At 33.8% G+C, this 22,411-nt stretch overlaps 1 protein-coding gene across 1 annotated transcript in view; it reads right to left on the bottom strand.

The window, feature by feature from the left end:
- Positions 1–22,411, bottom strand: part of LOC132557024 (protein still life, isoform SIF type 1-like) — a 130,166-nt gene that overhangs the window by 37,001 nt on the left and 70,754 nt on the right. Inside the window, exons 7-12 of the mRNA XM_060221487.1 lie at positions 10,481–10,617; positions 10,214–10,317; positions 8,616–8,785; positions 7,783–7,880; positions 6,885–7,028; positions 5,103–5,285 (exon numbers count right to left, since the gene is read on the bottom strand). Coding sequence (XP_060077470.1) covers positions 5,103–5,285; positions 6,885–7,028; positions 7,783–7,880; positions 8,616–8,785; positions 10,214–10,317; positions 10,481–10,617 — 836 coding nt within the window. The remainder of the gene's footprint in view (positions 1–5,102; positions 5,286–6,884; positions 7,029–7,782; positions 7,881–8,615; positions 8,786–10,213; positions 10,318–10,480; positions 10,618–22,411) is intronic.

Raw genomic sequence — 22,411 nt, forward strand, 5'->3', positions numbered from 1 at the left:
TTATATGTAAGTAGTGTACTAGGGAGAACCCTAAAGTTATATGTAAGTAGTGTACTAGGGAGAACCCTAAAGTTATTTTTATATGTAAGTAGTTACTAGGGAGAACCCTAAAGTTATATGTAAGTAGTGTACTAGGGAGAACCCTAAAGTTATATGTATATGTAGTGTACTAGGGAGAACCCTAAAGTTATATGTAAGTAGTGTACTAGGGAGAACCCTAAAGTTATTTTTATATGTAAGTAGTGTACTAGGGAGAACCCTAAAGTTATTTTTATATGTAAGTAGTGTACTAGGGAGAACCCTAAAGTTATATGTAAGTAGTGTACTAGGGAGAACCCTAAAGTTATTTTTATATGTAAGTAGTGTACTAGGGAGAACCCTAAAGTTATATGTAAGTAGTGTACTAGGGTGAACCCTAAAGTTATTTTTATATGTAAGTAGTGTACTAGGGAGAACCCTAAAGTTATATGTAAGTAGTGTACTAGGGAGAACCCTAAAGTTATATGTAAGTAGTGTACTAGGGTGAACCCTAAAGTTATTTTTATATGTAAGTAGTGTACTAGGGAGAAACCTAAAGTTGTGTTTATATGTAAGTAGTGTACTAGGGAGAACCCTAAAGTTATTTTTATATGTAAGTAGTGTACTAGGGAGAACCCTAAAGTTATTTTTATATGTAAGTAGTGTACTAGGGAGAACCCTAAAGTTATTTTTATATGTAAGTAGTGTACTAGGGAGAACCCTAAAGTTATTTTTATATGTAAGTAGTGTACTAGGGAGAACCCTAAAGTTATTTTTATATGTAAGTAGTGTACTAGGGAGAACCCTAAAGTTATTTTTATATGTAAGTAGTGTACTAGGGAGAACCCTAAAGTTATATGTAAGTAGTGTACTAGGGTGAACCCTAAAGTTATTTTTATATGTAAGTAGTGTACTAGGGAGAACCCTAAAGTTATTTTTATATGTAAGTAGTGTACTAGGGAGAACCCTAAAGTTATTTTTATATGTAAGTAGTGTACTAGGGAGAACCCTAAAGTTATTTTTATATGTAAGTAGTATACTAGGGAGAACCCTAAAGTTATTTTTATATGTAAGTAGTGTACTAGGGAGAACCCTAAAGTTGTTTTTATATGTAAGTAGTGTACTAGGGAGAACCCTAAAGTTATTTTTATATGTAAGTAGTGTACTAGGGAGAACCCTAAAGTTATTTTTATATGTAAGTAGTGTACTAGGGAGAACCCTAAAGTTATTTTTATATTATATAAAGTATTTTTATAGTAGTAGTGTACTAGGGAGAACCCTAAAGTTATTTTTATATGTAAGTAGTATACTAGGGAGAACCCTAAAGTTATTTTTATATGTAAGTAGTGTACTAGGGAGAACCCTAAAGTTATTTTTATATGTAAGTAGTGTACTAGGGAGAACCCTAAAGTTATATGTAAGTAGTATACTAGGGAGAACCCTAAAGTTATTTTTATATGTAAGTAGTGTACTAGGGAGAACCCTAAAGTTATTTTTATATGTAAGTAGTATACTAGGGAGAACCCTAAAGTTATTTTTATATGTAAGTAGTATACTAGGGAGAACCCTAAAGTTATTTTTATATGTAAGTAATACTAGGGAGAACCCTAAAGTTATTTTTATATGTAAGTAATACTAGTGAGAACCCTAAAGTTATTTTTATATGTAAGTAGTATACTAGGGAGAACCCTAAAGTTATTTTTATATGTAAGTAGTATACTAGGGAGAACCCTAAAGTTATTTTTATATGTAAGTAGTATACTAGGGAGAACCCTAAAGTTATATGTAAGTAGTGTACTAGGGAGAACCCTAAAGTTATATGTAAGTAGTGTACTAGGGAGAACCCTAAAGTTATTTTTATATGTAAGTAGTGTACTAGGGAGAACCCTAAAGTTATTTTTATATGTAAGTAGTGTACTAGGGAGAACCCTAAAGTTATTTTTATATGTAAGTAGTGTACTAGGGAGAACCCTAAAGTTATTTTTATATGTAAGTAGTGTACTAGGGAGAACCCTAAAGTTATTTTTATATGTAAGTAGTGTACTAGGGAGAACCCTAAAGTTATATGTAAGTAGTGTACTAGGGAGAACCCTAAAGTTATATGTAAGTAGTGTACTAAGGAGAACCCTAAAGTTATATGTAAGTAGTGTACTAGGGAGAACCCTAAAGTTATTTTTATATGTAAGTAGTGTACTAGGGAGAACCCTAAAGTTATTTTTATATGTAAGTAGTGTACTAAGGAGAACCCTAAAGTTATTTTTATATGTAAGTAGTATACTAGGGAGAACCCTAAAGTTATTTTTATATGTAAGTAGTATACTAAGGAGAACCCTAAAGTTATTTTTATATGTAAGTAGTGTACTAGGGAGAACCCTAAAGTTATTTTTATATGTAAGTAGTATACTAGGGAGAACCCTAAAGTTATATGTAAGTAGTGTACTAGGGAGAACCCTAAAGTTATTTTTATATGTAAGTAGTATACTAGGGAGAACCCTAAAGTTATTTTTATATGTAAGTAGTGTACTAGGGAGAACCCTAAAGTTATTTTTATATGTAAGTAGTGTACTAGGGAGAACCCTAAAGTTATTTTTATATGTAAGTAGTGTACTAGGGAGAACCCTAAAGTTATTTTTATATGTAAGTAGTGTACTAGGGAGAACCCTAAAGTTATTTTTATATGTAAGTAGTGTACTAGGGAGAACCCTAAAGTTATTTTTATATGTAAGTAGTGTACTAGGGAGAACCGTAAAGTTATTTTTATATGTAAGTAGTGTACTAGGGAGAACCCTAAAGTTATTTTTATATGTAAGTAGTGTACTAGGGAGAACCCTAAAGTTATTTTTATATGTAATGTAAGTAGTGTACTAGGGAGAACCCTAAAGTTATTTTTATATGTAAGTAGTGTACTAGGGAGAACCCTAAAGTTATATGTAAGTAGTGTACTAGGGAGAACCCTAAAGTTATATGTAAGTAGTGTACTAGGGAGAACCCTAAAGTTATATGTAAGTAGTGTACTAGGGAGAACCCTAAAGTTATTTTTATATGTAAGTAGTGTACTAGGGAGAACCCTAAAGTTATTTTTATATGTAAGTAGTGTACTAAGGAGAACCCTAAAGTTATATGTAAGTAGTGTACTAGGGAGAACCCTAAAGTTATTTTTATATGTAAGTAGTGTACTAGGGAGAACCCTAAAGTTATTTTTATATGTAAGTAGTGTACTAGGGAGAACCCTAAAGTTATTTTTATATGTAAGTAGTGTACTAGGGAGAACCCTAAAGTTATTTTTATATGTAAGTAGTGTACTAGGGAGAACCCTAAAGTTATATGTAAGTAGTGTACTAGGGAGAACCCTAAAGTTATTTTTATATGTAAGTAGTGTACTAGGGAGAACCCTAAAGTTGTTTTTATAAGTAAGTAGTGTACTAGGGAGAACCCTAAAGTTATTTTTATATGTAAGTAGTGTACTAGGGAGAACCGTAAAGTTATTTTTATATGTAAGTAGTGTACTAGGGAGAACCCTAAAGTTATTTTTATATGTAAGTAGTGTACTAGGGAGAACCCTAAAGTTATATGTAAGTAGTGTACTAGGGAGAACCCTAAAGTTATTTTTATATGTAAGTAGTGTACTAGGGAGAACCCTAAAGTTATATGTAAGTAGTGTACTAGGGAGAACCCTAAAGTTATATGTAAGTAGTGTACTAGGGAGAACCCTAAAGTTATTTTTATATGTAAGTAGTGTACTAGGGAGAACCCTAAAGTTATTTTTATATGTTAGGAATATAAGTAGATAATTGATCTACTGATGAATATATCATAGTAATATGTCAATGGAATTATACAACATAAAACACACAAAGTTTGACACAGTATGAACAAAACTGACAATTATTATATCATTGATACATGATATAAACAGAGCTATGACAATAAACATATATGATATTAAAAGAAATATCAAAATGAGAAAAAAGATTAAGTAGAACTGAATACATTTTACCTGGTTAACTGCCCTTTCTTTTGCAAAAGTAGATATGGTTTCATAATTTATATTAGATGATAAGGCAGATTGATTTTGTAGCAGCATATTGTGTACGACATTTAACACCAAATTCGAATCATGAATTTACAAGAAAACTGCAGTTAAAAATGATAGCCGTGGCTTGGAGAACAAATCAATTACACCAAGTGAATGATGGAAGAGAAAAGCTTTAAAAGAATTCTAAATCTGGACAAAATGTTGTGAATGGTTGACTTCCAGGATCTGTTAATGGAGCAAAGCAGTCTTAATGTTTCAGGAAATGTGGGTTTATTGAGTTTTCTCTGAGGAATTCATTAAGTAATTTTTCTTAATTAGCAAGCAACCTTAAGCAATAAATGGAGAAATTAAGTGATGTTGAATGTAAAACCGTATGGGTTTTTGTATTACATTATACAGACGATGTCCATGTGTGGTTGTAAACATTGATATAGTTACAATGTAAAACCGTATGGGTTTTTGTATTACATTATACAGACGATGTCCATGTGTGGTTGTAAACATTGATATAGTTACAATGTAAAACCGTATGGGTTTTTGTATTACATTATACAGATGATGTCTATGTGTGGTTGTAAACATTGATATAGTTACCTATATGTGTACTTTCCTGTTCCAAAACTGATATCAGGTTAATGATGTTGATGATGATCATTGCACAAATGTTTGAAAATAATATCTCACATTTATGATTTACCTAACTCTGGGACCATAGACTGTATTAAAACTTATAGCCGTCCCATACCAAAATCAGGTACAATCAATTGTTTTTGTACTTTTTGCTGAAGGTTTCAGCTATTCCCTCTGATGTAAAGTTGAAGCAAATTTTATTTTGTGTCCTTAATAAATGATTAAAATAACTATTGATAAAAATTTAAAGTTTAAGTAACATTACAAGATGTTGTAATTTAAACATATTAACATTTTAATTTGTTTGTTATATTTTCAGAACGGAAGACATTTTCGAGACTTCAAATAATCTGACAGTTTCTTGAAGAAGTGAGAAACACAAGAAATAAATGTTTGCTATTTCTATAGACTTGCTCACCTTAGGATTTGGTAGTTCTGTTCCTTGTAGCGAAGAAATGTAACAACGCAGGCGATACTGTTCTATAAATAGCTTCTCCAAGTTTTCTTCCCATTGGCCAATCTGTTTAATAATGGCCTGACGACTTCGTGGATCTTTGACAACAGTGAGCTGCAGTTCTGCCATTTTTTTCATCTTAACATCCTGTCAAATGAATGGTTTATGTAATATTGGGTAGGATAACCTCGAGGGTGTGTAACAATAACAGTTTCAGTACAGCTAGATTGCTGCTCTAGAAATCTTCCATAAACTGGTACCAGGTAATACCAATAAATGTTCAAATCTTCACCAATTTGAAATTGCAACTCATAAACCAATACATTACATAATCTATTCATTCCATCATCCAAGTTGTATTCTGAGTGAGCTTATTTTGCATTTTCAGTTAAAATTTATTGAAGATCCAAAATCCATTCATATGGAGTTGAGCTGTTGACCCGTAAGACCTATTGAGACTAAACTGGATGAGAAGTGTTGAGACTAAGGAAGAAAGATGAACCCTGCTGAGATTAAGAAAGGTGGATAAGTTCTGTTGAGAACAAGGAGTGGGGATGAGCCTTATTGATAGTAAGGCAGGTGAATGAGCCTTATTGATAGTAAGGAAGGTGAACAGGCCATTTGAGAGTAAGGAAGGTAAATGAGCCCTTTTGATAGTAAGGAAGGTGAATAAGCCCTGTGAGAGTAAGGAAGTGTATGAGCCTTGTTGAGTTTAAGGAAGGTGGATGAGCCTTGTTGAGTTTAAGGAAGGTGAATGAGCCTTATTGAGTTTAAGGAAGGTGAATGAGCCTTATTGATAGTAAGGAAGGTGAACAGGCCATTTGAGAGTAAGGAAGGTAAATGAGCCCTTTTGATAGTAAGGAAGGTGAATAAGCCCTGTTGAGTTTAAGGAAGGTGAATGAGCCTTATTGAGTTTAAGGAAGGTGAATGAGCCTTATTGATAGTAAGGCAGGTGAATGAGCCTTATTGATAGTAAGGAAGGTGAACAGGCCATTTGAGAGTAAGGAAGGTAAATGAGCCCTTTTGATAGTAAGGAAGGTGAATAGGCCCTGTGAGAGTAAGGAAGTGTATGAGCCTTGTTGAGTTTAAGGAAGGTGGATGAGCCCTGTTGAGTTTAAGGAAGGTGAATGAGTCTTGTTGAGTTTAAGGAAGGTGAATGAGTCTTGTTGAGCTTAAGGATGGTGGATGAGCCTTGTTGAGTTTAAGGAAGATGGATGAGCCTTGTTGAGTTTAAGGAAGGTGGATGAGCCTTGTTGAGTTTAAGGAAGGTGAATGAGTCTTGTTGAGTTTAAGGAAGGTGAATGAGGCTTGTTGAGTTTAAGGAAGGTGAATGAGTCTTGTTGAGTTTAAGGAAGGTGAACGAGTCTTGTTGAGTTTAAGGAAGGTGGATGAGCCTTGTTGAGTTAAAGGAAGGTGGATGAGTGTTGTTGAGTTTAAGGAAGGTGGATGAGCCTTGTTGAGTTTAAAGAAGGTGGATGAGCCTTGTTGAGTTTAAGGAAGGTGGATGAGCCTTGTTGAGTTTAAGGAAGGTGGATGAGCCTTGTTGAGTTTAAGGAAGGTGAATGAGCTTTATTGAGTTTAAGGAAGGTGGATGAGCCTTGTTGAGAATAAGGAATGTGGATGAGCCTTGTTGAGTTTAAGGAAGGTGGATGAGCCCTGTTGAGAATAAGGAAGGTGGATGAGCCTTGTTGAGGGTAGGAAAGGAGGATGAGTCTAGACATGGTATTATCTACTGTTTATGCTCACCACATCAATGTTAGTCTCCAGTTTGTGTAGCTCGCTTTTCATCAGACGCAGAGTGTTGTCCTTTCCATGCTGTCTAGCAAATGCAGATGCACATGCAGAATGCACAGCGCAGATCCAGCTGTCTACTTCAGTTGGTGATAGAGCCTGGGGAAAACAGAGAGGTGCTGACATTAAACATAAGTGTCTACTGCATTTTCTGGGTTATAAGCTGCACAGGTATATAAGCTGCTGGGCCAGTTTTTAGCGAAATTTTCAATTTGATCCACAAATAAGCCACACCTGAATATAAGCCACACCTTTTCTTACGATATGGATACCACAATGGTTGATGTTTAATATACTGGTAACAGATAATGGAAGGAAGTTCTTATGAAGTGGTAAACGTTATGTTGACCGAAGTTTGTATATAACAGACAACGGAGAATAATTGATAAAAATTGTCAGTGAAACATTTAATAAATTTTAATATAATATACACAGATAATCTTTTATATTATGGATGTATTTTCAAAAAACCTAAAATAGCAAATATCAAACTAGTTTGGCTTGGGAGCCTTTACAGATTGTCTACGCACAGATATAGGGCTTGATGTTATGTTTCGCTTTACTAAACAATCTCTCCTTCAGTGTCTGTACTGTTGAATACTGACGAAGGCCCTTGCAAGCTGACCAAATTCTTGTAGTCCCATATTATTTCTTCTTGTAAGTTACACAAAGCCATTTTTATCGTAAACAAGCATGGCGGTTGTTCTAGAATTTGACCTATAACCTGATGACCTATCAAACCCAGGATGCAGATCCTGCTTGTACCTTGATAGTAATTATCTATATTTCTGATTGAAACTTTTAGTGTTACTTCCTGTTTATAAAGAAATTTCAAGATATCTGATTATCTTACCTGGAACAGGTAGGCATCCCCAAATGCTGTACTAAGGGAGAAAATGTTGTCTCTCTTTGGATGCTCTGGGACTGCCTGGGTTATCCCCCCTTCAATGACTGAAAAAAAAGTGTGCATGTATTAGATTAGTTACTTGAAGAGTTTTCACATAGTTACTGTCTTTGTTGTAACTAAAGCATTCTTCTTGACAGTCAGTGTTATGTTAGTACAGTACATTGTATTACGGTTGTGGAACGTTTCTAATTCAGTTCTATTTTTAGAACCTATCTTTTTACTTCACTCCAATTTTTAGTCTTTTTATATCAAAAATCATATTTTTTCCTCAGTGTACTGCCATGTACTGTATGAGAGGGATATTGATTGCTGAAGTTTGAACTGCAAATCACCTAAAGTACATTTACCACATTTCACGATGACATCTGTTTCATTGGATTTCTTTTCTCGTTATGTCTTTCCATATTTCAAGGTATTTTTTTCATTCCTGTTCAAATCTATTGCACAATCCATGAATTTTGAATTTTTATACTATATGTACTTTAAAGACAAGAGTTTTTTTCTCCCATTGATAAATCACTTTCACACTGATCACTTGACTGAAATTTACAATTCATTTCACTAAAGGAAATAAATTTCTCTTGTTTTTACAGTGTATTTTATTTAACACCAATAAAACTACTTGTGATGAATGAGCTATTGATAAACCACACTCAAATCACCAGAAATACATCATATGTAGAATATTGTTTCCATGGTTATATTTACATGTATTTAATGAGTGTTGACTTTTGTTTTTGTTTAGACTAAAATTGTTAATTGACTCTGTAGCACTGTACCTAGAATATGTCTTGGGATGGTGTTTTCATCGATCAGAGTTTCCTCATCACAATCAAAGAAGAGTAACACAGTGCCCTTAAGACACACCCAGTAACGTTTCCACTTCCTCTTTGGTGCCAGATCTAACTTCCTCTTTCTCTGGATTAGCCAGTTTTTCACCACCAGCCACCTGTTGGTGATAGACATTTACAAAATATTAAATACACACACTTATGTTTAATTTCACAGACATCTAATAAAGTACTTAAAAGTCTGTTAAGTAGTCCACATTTTCATAAAGTAGCTTAAGAAACTACATCTTTCAAAGAATTTATCATTAATTCAAGTACATTAATATATCAAATGTACATGATATTTTTATGAAGACTAAATAAGTTCTTCTAGAAAGTAGTAATCAATATGTGATATTCCACATACTTATCATTACATGTAGTGCATTTAGATAGTATTCTGATATTCTGCTATTTTTTGACAGAAAAAAATGAGTCACAACGACTTAGATAGAATGTGAAAGAAGAACACGAGTACGAATTTTTATGCATAATAATATTTGCTACCATGGATACAACAAAACTCAAAGTAACTAAGCTTATTTTGTTACCATGGTAATTATAACATTCTATATATTTATGACATCCAATGGTAAACAGTTATGAATTTCCTAGGTTTGTCAGATTCTCAAGTTATTTTGTTACCATGGTAATTATAACATTCTATATATTTATGTTATCCAAGGGTAAACAGTCATGAATTTCCTAGGTTTGTCAGATTCTCAAGTTATTTTGTTATCATGGTAACACTATAAAATTCCAACATTTGTCAGATTCTCTAGATATTTGTTACTAAGCTCACTAATTGGTAACTAATCACTTCTAGCTGTTATGTTTTTCTTTCTAATTCCAAATGAACCTCTTTGGTTATCCATCCAGATTTCCTAACATATAATGATATTCCTATGTTTTTCTGCCATATTTCTACTAATCTTACCAGCAAGCTCAAATGTTCCTAGAGTTATCTACCCTGAGTCCCCATCTTCTTGTTCTCATCAATAATTAACACTAAATGTTCCTAGAGTTATCTACCCTGAGTCCCCATCTTCTTGTTCTCATCAATAATTAACGCTAAATGTTCCTAGAGTTATCTACCCTATGTTCTTTGTCACATCTTGTTTTCCTAGGATTATCTATGGTTTCTTCTATATCCTACCATTAGCATGAGTCTATATATACAAAACATACATGCTCTCAGTACTGTTACACATATAATATAAAGAAAAAAATTAAACACAGTAAAAGTGAAATATTGTGCACTATTATTGAGAATATATTTTCATCAAACATTTTAACATCCATTTTCAACATTTATAAAAATAAACATGCAGTTTACAGACTCATGTTAAAACGATATGTGTTAACTCCTTTTGAGGATTACAGAAAGAAGGCCAGACAGGCAGTGTGGCAAGTCACAATTCCATATACTAATAATGAACCATGTTTAGTCAAACCAATGACATGCTATACTGCTGTTTTTCTTATTACACTTAATTGCCTATATAGACTTCTTAAGCATTCCCAAACATGTCAACAAGTTGACTTACCCTGCCTTTCTTATAGCACCAAACTTTTTGTGAGATATGCGAGACTCTGCTTCTGTCATTGTGTGAATGCTGTCATCACTTTCAGCACCATCATCATCTAGGAACTAAAATCATAACAATTTACATAAAATATTGAAAAGTCTTGAAGGGAAAAACAATAATTTTAAAATATCCATGTAATTCTGACCTCTTGATAAGTATGTGACTAGAGATCTTGGCATCAAGGTTTTGCCTCTTGTCTGATGTTATCAATTCTTTTATCCTTACCTCTGGTGACATAAACTGTTTGATATCAGAGCCTTCACCAAGTTGGTTGATGATGTCACTATGACGACCACTACTACTGCTGCCATGGCTACTCCCGCCTGATGAACCACCTGTCTTTGTTGATCCCACTTCCAATCCTGAAAATACAAAAAAGGTAATCCAAGGTTATTAAAATGACAAAGTATTGTAAGTTTATTGGAATACTAAAACATTTTATGTCATTTGCCTTCTTTTATAAATCATTTGAATAAACAAATATGTAGGGTCACCTTAAAGCAAGTTGAGGAAAATTTGATATACAAGGTCCTTAAAGGTCAATTTTTTATCCAAGGTAAAATATGGTTAGACAAAATATCCAAGGTTGTTGAGGCGAATTCTGAGACCATCAGGGAAATCATTTTACCATAATGGTAAAATGAATGGCAGTTCACATGAAATATATATATATATATAAACTTTATTTATTTTACAACAATTGCGAAACAAGTTATGTCAACTTAAAAATACTAATCACTCTTGTTGGCCCGGATGTAAGCGCGCGAGGGGTCAATAGTTAAATTACATAGACTAATAATTCGGTACCTCAATGTTGTAATGACATCGGGGAAAACCCACGTGGCTATAACTTTGGAACTTGGCCCCTTACCTTTAAAATGTCCGTTAAGGAAATTAAAGTAGTCACCCCGGTCGGCTTGGTGAAAGGCGAGTGCGTTAACACTGCGCCACCGGACCACCCTAATACATGAAATATTATTTAATATTTCAAGAATAAGCACTGACATCCCTATTGTCTCCTTAACAGTGCTACCATACTGGTAAACACCATTTTTGTCCATCATTGATGTTAGATTATTTAGATAAAAATAACATGAAAGTCCTTTGAGAAAACTCAAATACTTTGATCAGGTGGACCTACCAACAACAAGCATACATAGGATTCCCCATTGGGGTATCAATAGTTAAATTACATAGACTAATAAGTTGGTACCTCAATGTTGTAATGACATCATAGAACTACATGCCTGGCTATAACTTTGATGAACTTGTTTCATGTCAGCCTGATTAAAATGTTAACAAAAAGCTTAAGGAAATTAAAGTAGTCATGGCTTCCCTGGAGAAAAGGCACTGTCGGCGTATAGATATACTGAACGATGTTAATTAGTGTATATATCGTTCTCTAAATTAGTGTATATATCGTTCTCTATATTAGTGTATATATCATTCTCTAAATTAGTGTATATATCGTACTCTAAATTAGTGTATATATCCTTCAATGAATTAGTGTATATATCCTTCAATAAATTAGTGTATATATCCTTCAATAAATTAGTGTATATATCATTCTCTAAATTAGTGTATATATCCTTCTCTAAATTAGTGTATATATCGTTCAATGAATTAGTGTATATATCCTTCAATAAATTAGTGTATATATCCTTCAATAAATTAGTGTATATATCCTTCAATAAATTAGTGTATATATCCTTCTCTAAATTAGTGTATATATCCTTCTCTAAATTAGTGTATATATCGTTCTCTAAATTAGTGTATATATCGTTCTCTAAATTAGTGTATATATCGTTCTCTAAATTAGTGTTTACATCCTTCAATAAATTAGTGTATATATCCTTCAATAAATTAGTGTATATATCCTTCAATAAATTAGTGTATATAACCTTCCCTAAATTAGTGTTTACATCCTTCAATAAATTAGTGTATATATCGTTCAATAAATTAGTGTATATATCCTTCAATAAATTAGTGTATATATCGTTCAATAAATTAGTGTATATAACCTTCCCTAAATTAGTGTTTACATCCTTCAATAAATTAGTGTATATATCGTTCAATAAATTAGTGTATATATCCTTCAATAAATTAGTGTTTACATCCTTCAATAAATTAGTGTACGTATCCTGCTCTTAACTAGCATGCCTACATATTAATATTCTATATTTCTATGTAGATATATTTTGCTTTGATAATAACATGGTGTACTCTTACAGAAATGTTCCCATAACCACAGACTGAATTATTTTTCCAAATGAAGAATTTCAAGATGTCAAACTTCATATCGTTGGTAACCTAATGGTATGTCATCTTTGTCTGGGCAGACTGCTGCTGGACATTGAGAGAATGTAGATGGTTTATAATTATTAATCCAAGAGAAATTTCTCGAGAGAAATCACCTTTCTATTCCCATAGATCCAGAAAAAAAACAATTGAGGTTATTATGTTTTGTTATTGTGAACATTCTGTTTTTGTATCTCCCAGAATAACTGCCTAGATGTAATAATCAACCTGGAACCATACAGAGTGAATGTTCTTCTGGGAAATCTAACGTCGTCACTATAAACATAGATGTACAGTTTTGTTCAACATAAGTCCATAAAATGTTCAAAGTGAAAGCTATTCAGAAACAATGATTAGCAAACATTTGGTTCTCAGCAATTATCAGATACACTAAAAGAAACATTACCATTCTCTAAGTTTTTGGGAAGCACAATCTATGTATAATTTCCTCAATTATAATCTTCATGGCAACATAAACAGTTTATAAAATTGCTTTAATGAAATACAAATGGCAAAAATTACAGCAATTTCCATCAGTAGAATGTTACACATGTCATAACCTTGTACCTCCATCAGGAAACATCCAATCCCTACCATTGGCACAAATCCCTATACCAAATATCTGCTTTACCTGAATACTGGCACAATTTGGCAGACAGCCAATTCAATATCTATCAGTTTACAAAAAAATCAACCTTTTTCCTCCTTTAAAATGAACCCTGTTGGTTATGCAGATGCTGGAAGACATGAAGTGATGTAACCAGTAAAGTTATTAAGATGTGATCATTCTTCCTGCCTCAGTTTCCCATGACCTCAGTGTATTGACTACATCTGAACCCTGAGGTCACTGCAGGGTCTCCAGATGACATCTGTTAATTTGATCGCTATGGTAACTGTTTGAACAAAGTTCTAAAGCCAGCACTTCCTTATCACCAATTAGATGCTATTAGTTGTGAGTTGTTCCATGATTTAATTAAATTACAATCTAGGGGTACATCTGTGCTTCTTCTCAATATTTATGAATGCTTTCTCTGAATACAAATAAACTGTGGTTTAAGTCACATTTTATTTCAAAAAGCTATATATTGACAATGTTATATATGACCATATGATGATATGGACTTCAAACTTGTCGAATAACTGTTTTTTCTTTTGTGATCACTAAGTTGAACGAATATGAAAGTTTGTGATTTTCTCAGTCAATTTGGCCTGATTTTAACATCTCTTAATACTTCACTCAGCCAAAGTGAGATTCTCTGAGTCTACATTGTCTCACAGAGGGAGATTCTCTTGAGTAAAGGTGAGACTATCAGTCTATCTTTTCTAACAACCAGGGTAAGATTCTATGACATTGACTTTCAGTCTGGTAGAGATTCTGTGACATTGACTTTCAGTCTGGTAGAGATTCCGTGACATTGACTTACAGTCTAGTAGAGATTATGTGACAATGACTTTCAGTCTGGTAGAGATTCTGAGACAATGACTTTCAGTCTAGTAGAGATTCTGTGACAATGACTTACAGTCTAGTAGAGATTCTGTGACACTGACTTACAGTCTAGTAGAGATTCTATGACAATGACTTACAGTCTAGTAGAGATTCTGAGACAATGACTTTCAGTATAGTAGAGATTATGTGACAATGTCTAGTAGAGATTCTGAGACAATGACTTTCAGTATAGTAGAGATTATGTGACAATGACTTTCAGTCTAGTAGAGATTCTATGACAATGACTTACAGTCTGGTAGAGATTCTGTGACATTGACTTACAGTCTAGTAGAGATTATATGACAATAACTTTCAGTCTAGTAGAGATTATGTGACAATGACTTTCAGTATAGTAGAGATTCTGTGACAATGACTTTCAGTCAGATTCTATGACAATGACCTTTCAGTCTGGTAGAGATTCTATGACAATGACTTTCAGTATAGTAGAGATTCTGTGACAATGACTTTCAGTCTAGTAGAGAATCTGTGACAATGACTTTCAGTCTAGTAGAGATTCTGAGACAATGACTTTCAGTATAGTAGAGATTATGTGACAATGACTTTCAGTATAGTAGAGAGTGACTTTCAGTCTAGTAGAGATTCTGTGACAATGACTTACAGTATAGCAGAGATTCTGTGATTATGACTTTCAGTCTGGTAGAGATTCTGTGACAATGACTTTCAGTATAGTAGAGATTCTATGACAATCACTTTCAGTCTAGTAGAGATTCTGTGACAATGACTTTCAGTCTAGTAGAGATTCTGTGACAATGACTTTCAGTCTGGTAGAGATTCTGTGACAATGACTTTCAGTATAGTAGTGATTCTGTGACAATGACTTTCAGTATAGTAGAGATTCTGTGACAATGACTTTCAGTATAGTAGAGATTCTATGACAATCACTTTCAGTCTGGTAGAGATTCTATGACATTGACTTTCAGTCTGGTAGAGATTCTATGACATTGACTTTCAGTCTGGTAGAGATTCTGTGACATTGACTTTCAGTCTGGTAGAGATTCTGTGACAATGACTTTCAGTATAGTAGAGATTCTATGACAATCACTTTCAGTCTAGTAGAGATTCTGTGACAATGACTTTCAGTCTAGTAGAGATTCTGTGACAATGACTTTCAGTCTGGTAGAGATTCTGTGACAATGACTTTCAGTATAGTAGTGATTCTGTGACAATGACTTTCAGTATAGTAGAGATTCTGTGACAATGACTTTCAGTCTAGTAGAGATTCTGTGACAATGACTTTCAGTCTGGTAGAGATTCCGTGACATTGACTTACAGTCTAGTAGAGATTATGTGACAATGACTTTCAGTCTGGTAGAGATTCTGTGACATTGACTTTCAGTGTAGAACAGATTCTATGACAATGAATTTCAGTCTGGTAGAGATTCTGTGACAATGACTTTCAGTGTAGAACAGATTCTGTGACAATGACTTTCAGTCTGGTAGAGATTCTGTGACAATGACTTTCAGTGTAGAACAGATTCTATGACAATGACTTTCAGTCTGGTAGAGATTCTATGACAATCACTTTCAGTCTGGGTGAGGTTCCTCTGTCCTATCTCTCTTTCTATCTTGTCAATCTCCTTGATCATTTATTGTCCTTTCTTTGAACTACTGATACATCACAATAGTTGTTTCACAAAAGTGTAAAAGATGTAAGATAGTTGTAAAACATATCTATAAAAGTTAATGGAGTGATAAATGACCCTTAAGGGGCTAGGTCAGGTGTCAGTGACCATGCTCCTTATGTCCAGTCAGACAATCTGTTCCATCTCAGTAGTTTTACGAAGTGTTAGGCATAGAAACATCAAACGGTTGAATGAAAGAGCTGAGAATCTTTATCAGTCCATCAACCAGTCACCACCATATCACAATCAATGAATCTGGACCACCATATCACAATCAAAAGCTTGAAGGACAGAGGGTGAGAAATGTCTATAGCCATAAATACTGTCAGCTCAATGGTCAAACAATTTTTAAATAACCAGTCTTTAATTGGACCAACTAGCTTCCATTCACTTGTAGCCCTGTCCGTCAATTCAGACCTTCAACAAATACTACAAAGTAGTCTACAAATAGATTTGGTAATTTGACCAGTTATAAAAGCATTTGGATCAAACAGTCATTTCTTTACACTCGTTTCATTGACTCTCAAAGACAAACATTTCCTCACATATGTTAATGTTATATTATAGACTTACAAAGTTTTCAAATGAAATTAAAAGCTGATATTGGACATATTCAAAGTTTAAAAAAATGCCTTTATCATTTTGTTTCTTGTTTTGCTAGACTGTGGGTTGCAAACAAATGACAAAGTACTTCATGTTCCATACCATATATGTAAAATAAGGAGTTCAAACTTGTCATTTACCAGGACAGATATTTCTCATGAAGAAATATTAAAGGATGGTATCAGATGTACTTTTGTGACTACAGCAGGACAAATGGTTGAAGTGAGGTCCTGGTGTTCCAGCCTCATTATACTAACTGTCAGCACCAGACTACAGCTATGTCAGTAAAGAGAAGTAAGAAATTAACAGCCTTCATCCTAAAGTTTCTGACAGTGTTGGCTTATAGTGACAGGGATCATTGTTGTCTCATAACTTTGTTATATATATATGTGTGTGTCCAGGTTTCCCAGTCCTTCCTCACTGAGGGTGTCCTTGTATTCCGTTTTGTCAATTAACCTGACACTATGTAAGACAACTATATCGCATGACGAAATTGCTCAGGCTGCCTTAGTGAGAAAAACTCTAAACAATTTATATCTTTCTTGTTAATGTTAAAACCATACCACTGAGGTCTTCCCATCATAATAAATGGCTAGGTTGCAGACAAATTTCTCTTGACTTATTTCATTTCTTTCCTGGAATCATCATTGAACACAAGGGGACTGAGACTCGTTAGTGAAGATTAATGCGACTGGGTACAGGGGAAGTTACTCTGTTAACATTTCTTACATGTACATACTCTTTAATAGACCATTTAAAACTAACAATGTTCTGAAAATACTGAAAAAAGCACTGAAGATTGATTATAACATAACATAAAATCTTAAAGGGGCTTTAGTACAATAGTCATTAGATTAACTAGGAATAAAATTCTACAGGGGGTTTAGTGCAATAATCATGACATCCACTAGAAATAAAATTCTACAGGGGGTTTAGTGCAATACTCATTAGATTAACTAGAAATAAAATTCTACAGGGGGTTTAGTGCAATACTCATTAGATTAACTAGAAATAAAATTCTACAGGGGGTTTAGTGCAATACTCATTAAATTAACTAGAAATAAAATTCTACAGGGGGTTTAGTGCAATAATCATGACATCCACTAGAAATAAAATTCTACAGGGGGTTTAGTACAATACTCATTAGATTAACTAGAAATAAAATTCTACAGGGGGTTTAGTGCAATAATCATGACATCCACTAGAAATAAAATTCTACAGGGGGTTTAGTACAATACTCATTAGATTAACTAGAAATAAAATTCTACAGGGGGTTTAGTGCAATAATCATGACATCCACTAGAAATAAAATTCTACAAGGGGTTTAGTACAATACTCATTAGATTAACTAGAAATAAAATTCTACAAGGGGTTTAGTACAATACTCATTAGATTAACTAGAAATAAAATTCTACAAGGGGTTTAGTACAATACTCATTAGATTAACTAGAAATAAAATTCTACAGGGGGTTTAGTGCAATAATCATTAGATTAACTAGAAATAAAATTCTACAGGGGGTTTAGTGCAATAATCATGACATCCACTCTAAATAAAATTCTACAGGGGTTTTAGTACAATACTCATTAGATTAACTAGAAATAAAATTCTACAGGGAGTTTAGTGCAATAATCATTAGATTAACTAGAAATAAAATTCTACAGGGAGTTTAGTACAATACTCATTAGATTAACTAGAAATAAAATTCTACAGGGGGTTTAGTGCAATAATCATTAGATTAACTAGAAATAAAATTCTACAGGGGGTTTAGTGCAATTATCATTAGATTAACTAGAAATAAAATTCTACAGGGGGTTTAGTGCAATAATCATGACATCCACTCTAAATAAAATTCTATAGGGGTTTAGTACAATACTCATTAGATTAACTAGAAATAAAATTCTACAGGGGGTTTAGTACAATACTCATTAGATTAACTAGAAATAAAATTAAGTGCAATAAAATTCTACATAGTACAATACTCATTAGATTAACTAGAAATAAAATTCTACAGGGGGTTTAGTGCAATAATCATGACATCCACTAGAAATAAAATTCTACAGGGGTTTAGTACAATACTCATTAGATTAACTAGAAATAAAATTCTACAGGGGGTTTAGTGCAATTATCATTAGATTAACTAGAAATAAAATTCTACAGGGGGTTTAGTGCAATAATCATGACATCCACTCTAAATAAAATTCTACAGGGGGTTTAGTACAATACTCATTAGATTAACTAGAAATAAAATTCTACAGGGGGTTTAGTACAATACTCATTAGATTAACTAGAAATAAAATTCTACAGGGGGTTTAGTGCAATAATCATTAGATTAACTAGAAATAAAATTCTACAGGGGGTTTAGTGCAATAATCATGACATCCACTCTAAATAAAATTCTACAGGGGGTTTAGTACAATACTCATTAGATTAACTAGAAATAAAATTCTACAGGGGGTTTAGTACAATACTCATTAGATTAACTAGAAATAAAATTCTACAGGGGGTTTAGTGCAATTATCATTAGATTAACTAGAAATAAAATTCTACAGGGGGTTTAGTGCAATAATCATGACATCCACTCTAAATAAAATTCTACAGGGGGTTTAGTACAATACTCATTAGATTAACTAGAAATAAAATTCTACAGGGGGTTTAGTACAATACTCATTAGATTAACTAGAAATAAAATTCTACAGGGGGTTTAGTACAATACTCATTAGATTAACTAGAAATAAAATTCTACAGGGGGTTTAGTACAATACTCATTAGATTAACTAGAAATAAAATTCTACAGGGGGTTTAGTAAAATACTCATTAGATTAACTAGAAATAAAATTCTACAGGGGGTTTAGTGCAATAATCATGACATCCACTAGAAATAAAATTCTACAGGGGCTAGAGTACAATATTTATGACACCCACTAGAAATAAAATTCTACAGGACTAAAGTGCAATAATCATGACATCTGCCGGAGCTGAAATCTGACAGGGACTGAAGTTCAATAATCAGGACATATCCACTGGAAATTAAATTCTACAGGACTACTGTACTTCACACAGACTGTTTTTTTTTAAAACTTTATTCCCATCGTAGAAAATATTTTGTAGGTTACTTTTGGTAGACTAAGATAGCTAAAGCAGAGATCAGATAAATTGCTACAAGGATGTCACCCCGGGGAATGTAAAAACAGGTATACGATATATGTACCTTTTTAGGAAAAACAGTTAAATGCTTACATCCTCTACAGGGAGGCAGCTACAGAGCCTGGTCATAAAGATTGCTGTGTTTAACTTCTCAATTGCTTTTAAAGAACAGACATGTTTGATAAATAGGACAATATATATTGGAAATTGATGCACATGAGGAACAGTTCAATTCAAAATATATAAATGCCTCTTGAAAACTCTAACGTGGTAACATTCTACAGGAATGAATTATGGCTCCTCCTCAAAGGATGATGTGTCTGATCGAGTCTAGATTTCAGAGCAATGGATATTGATTGGTCTTGTATAACACTCCTCTCAAGTAAAGAACGAGTGAGTGACTATACTGGCAAGGCAATCGCTTCAGACATGAAAACTAGTACATGTTGTAGATCTATATTAAAAAAAAATGTATCTTATTCTTTCACATCATAACATGGATTTTTTATTAATTACAGCATTATTATTCATTTCATACAAGTGAAATTTGATTTATGATATACAGCCTCTCATCTGTAATATTTTTTAAAACAAGAACATCCCAGGGTTTAATACCGCCGGTGTCTGCAGTAACACTAATCAAATGATTCAGCAAAAACCATGATTTGTAGTTTCCTATTTATCTGGAAACAGCTCGGCAGCAGCTACATAAAACATTAATGACATATTGGTATGGCATCTCTTCAGATCTTTACATAAGATAAGCACCTGTTCAGAAAATGCAACAAGTGTTGGAATCTGGATACAAAATGGTTACCGCTCTCAAAGGAAAGAAACAAGCTGAAATGATATTTAAGATCGGGCTTGTTCTCACAATTTGTATTGAATTACTCTTTGATGTAAATTTTAATAAAAATCTCTTCAAGCAGAAACTTATTTAAGGAAAAAAAGTGGGACGAAATCTGACAACTAATTATAATGAATTTAGTAGCCTGTGATATAACATTGCTCACATGCCACATGTGTATACCAAGCTATACCCCAACCCTACAGATCTATTAGACTTGAGAACAGATAATCAGATTATAAGATAAATATCTGCTGTCAGTCAATAGTCTGACCTCTGTTCCCCTCATCCCTACCCCTACCCTTACCTGTGTAATAACAGTTTTATATGTCTGATGTCAGTCAATAGTGTGACCTCTGTTCCCCTCACTCCTTCCCCTACCCCTACCCTCACCTGTGATAATAACAGTTGTATATGTCTGATGTTAAGGGTAAATGAATAAGGATTAGTGACCAAATCCTTCTTCTTTCTTCAAATCAACAATGTCAGGACTTCTTTATTCAACTCAAGGTGTCAAAACACACAGGTATCTTAAAGTGGGACAAAAGTTCTCTGAAGTGCTTTGCTGGAGTGTTTCTTGATAAAACACTCAATGTCTGTTGCCTTTTCTTCTAAGAGGTGTGGCCCACTAGGGATATAGTAATCAGGTGTTACTGATAGTTAAGTACCAAGAATCAGATAATCAACTTCTTACAAAAGTAAGCTGACAGCAAGTTTGATATGTTAGGGTTTGTATTGACATGGAAGAAGATGTGCCATGTTGTAATATATAAAAATTTTTGGTAAGGAATTCTTTAAATGTGAACGTAACTGTGTGTTTCTGATGAGTAAAATATACATCAATTTTTAATTCATAAACACAGTCCTGTCAAACTGATCAGCTACCTGCAGGCTGTTGTTCACACCATTCATAAATTACATAGGACTTTCAAGGTTGATGAATGATAACCTAGAGAAGGAAAGAGAGAAATGACTGACCATCTCTAAACATTTTGTTGACTCCATGAGGACACAGTATGTGGTATGATTCATACAAAATCTAACAGCTGATAAAATATAACAAAACAGTCCCACTTTTAAATATTCTTATTCAGTCCTAAAAGAACTTAACAAAACAAAACGGCCTTGACATTCATACAAACCAGAAGTGTTGATGTCAAAGGTGACTGGAACCAAAGGTAAGCCAGAAGTGTTGATATCAAAGGTAACTGGAACCAAAGGTAAGCCAGAAGTGTAGATGTCAAAGGTGACTGGAACCAAAGGTAAACCAGAAGTGTAGATGTCAAAGGTGACTGGAACCAAAGGTAAGCCAGAAGTGTAGATGTCAAAGGTGACTGGAACCAAAGGTAAGCCAGAAGTGTACATGTCAAAGGTGACTGAAACCAAAGGTAAGCCAGAAGTGTAGATGTCAAAGGTGACTGGAACCAAAGGTAAGCCAGAAGTGTAGATGTCAAAGGTGACTGAAACCAAAGGTAAGCCAGAAGTGTAGATGTCAAAGGTGACTGGAACCAAAGGTAAGCCAGAAGTGTAGATGTCAAAGGTGACTGAAACCAAAGGTAAGCCAGAAGTGTAGATGTCAAAGGTGACTGAAACCAAAGGTAAGCCAGAAGTGTAGATGTCAAAGGTGACTGAAACCAAAGGTAAGCCAGAAGTGTAGATGTCAAAGGTGACTGAAACCAAAGGTAAGCCAGAAGTGTAGATGTCAAAGGTGACTGGAACCAAAGGTAAGCCAGAAGTGTAGATGTCAAAGGTGACTGAAACCAAAGGTAAACCAGAAGCGTAGATGTCAAAGGTGACTGGAACCAAAGGTAAGCCAGAAGTGTAGATGTCAAAGGTGACTGGAACCAAAGGTAAGCCAGAAGTGTAGATGTCAAAGGTGACTGAAACCAAAGGTAAACCAGAAGCGTAGATGTCAAAGGTGACTGAAACCAAATGTAAGCCAGAAGTGTAGATGACAAAGGTGACTGAAACCAAAGGTAAGCCAGAAGTGTAGATGTCAAAGGTGACTGGAACCAAAGGTAAGCCAGAAGTGTAGATGTCAAAGGTATTAGCCACAGCTTTTGCTGTCAAAGGTCAGCCAGAGATTTTGATATGAAGGGTAAGCCAAAGATTTTGATATACAAAACGTTTTGCA

Source organism: Ylistrum balloti, unplaced genomic scaffold (assembly GCF_031769215.1).
Source record: "Ylistrum balloti isolate Yb309-2 unplaced genomic scaffold, AGI_CSIRO_Ybal_v1 Utg370614, whole genome shotgun sequence".
Taxonomy (NCBI): domain Eukaryota; kingdom Metazoa; phylum Mollusca; class Bivalvia; order Pectinida; family Pectinidae; genus Ylistrum; species Ylistrum balloti.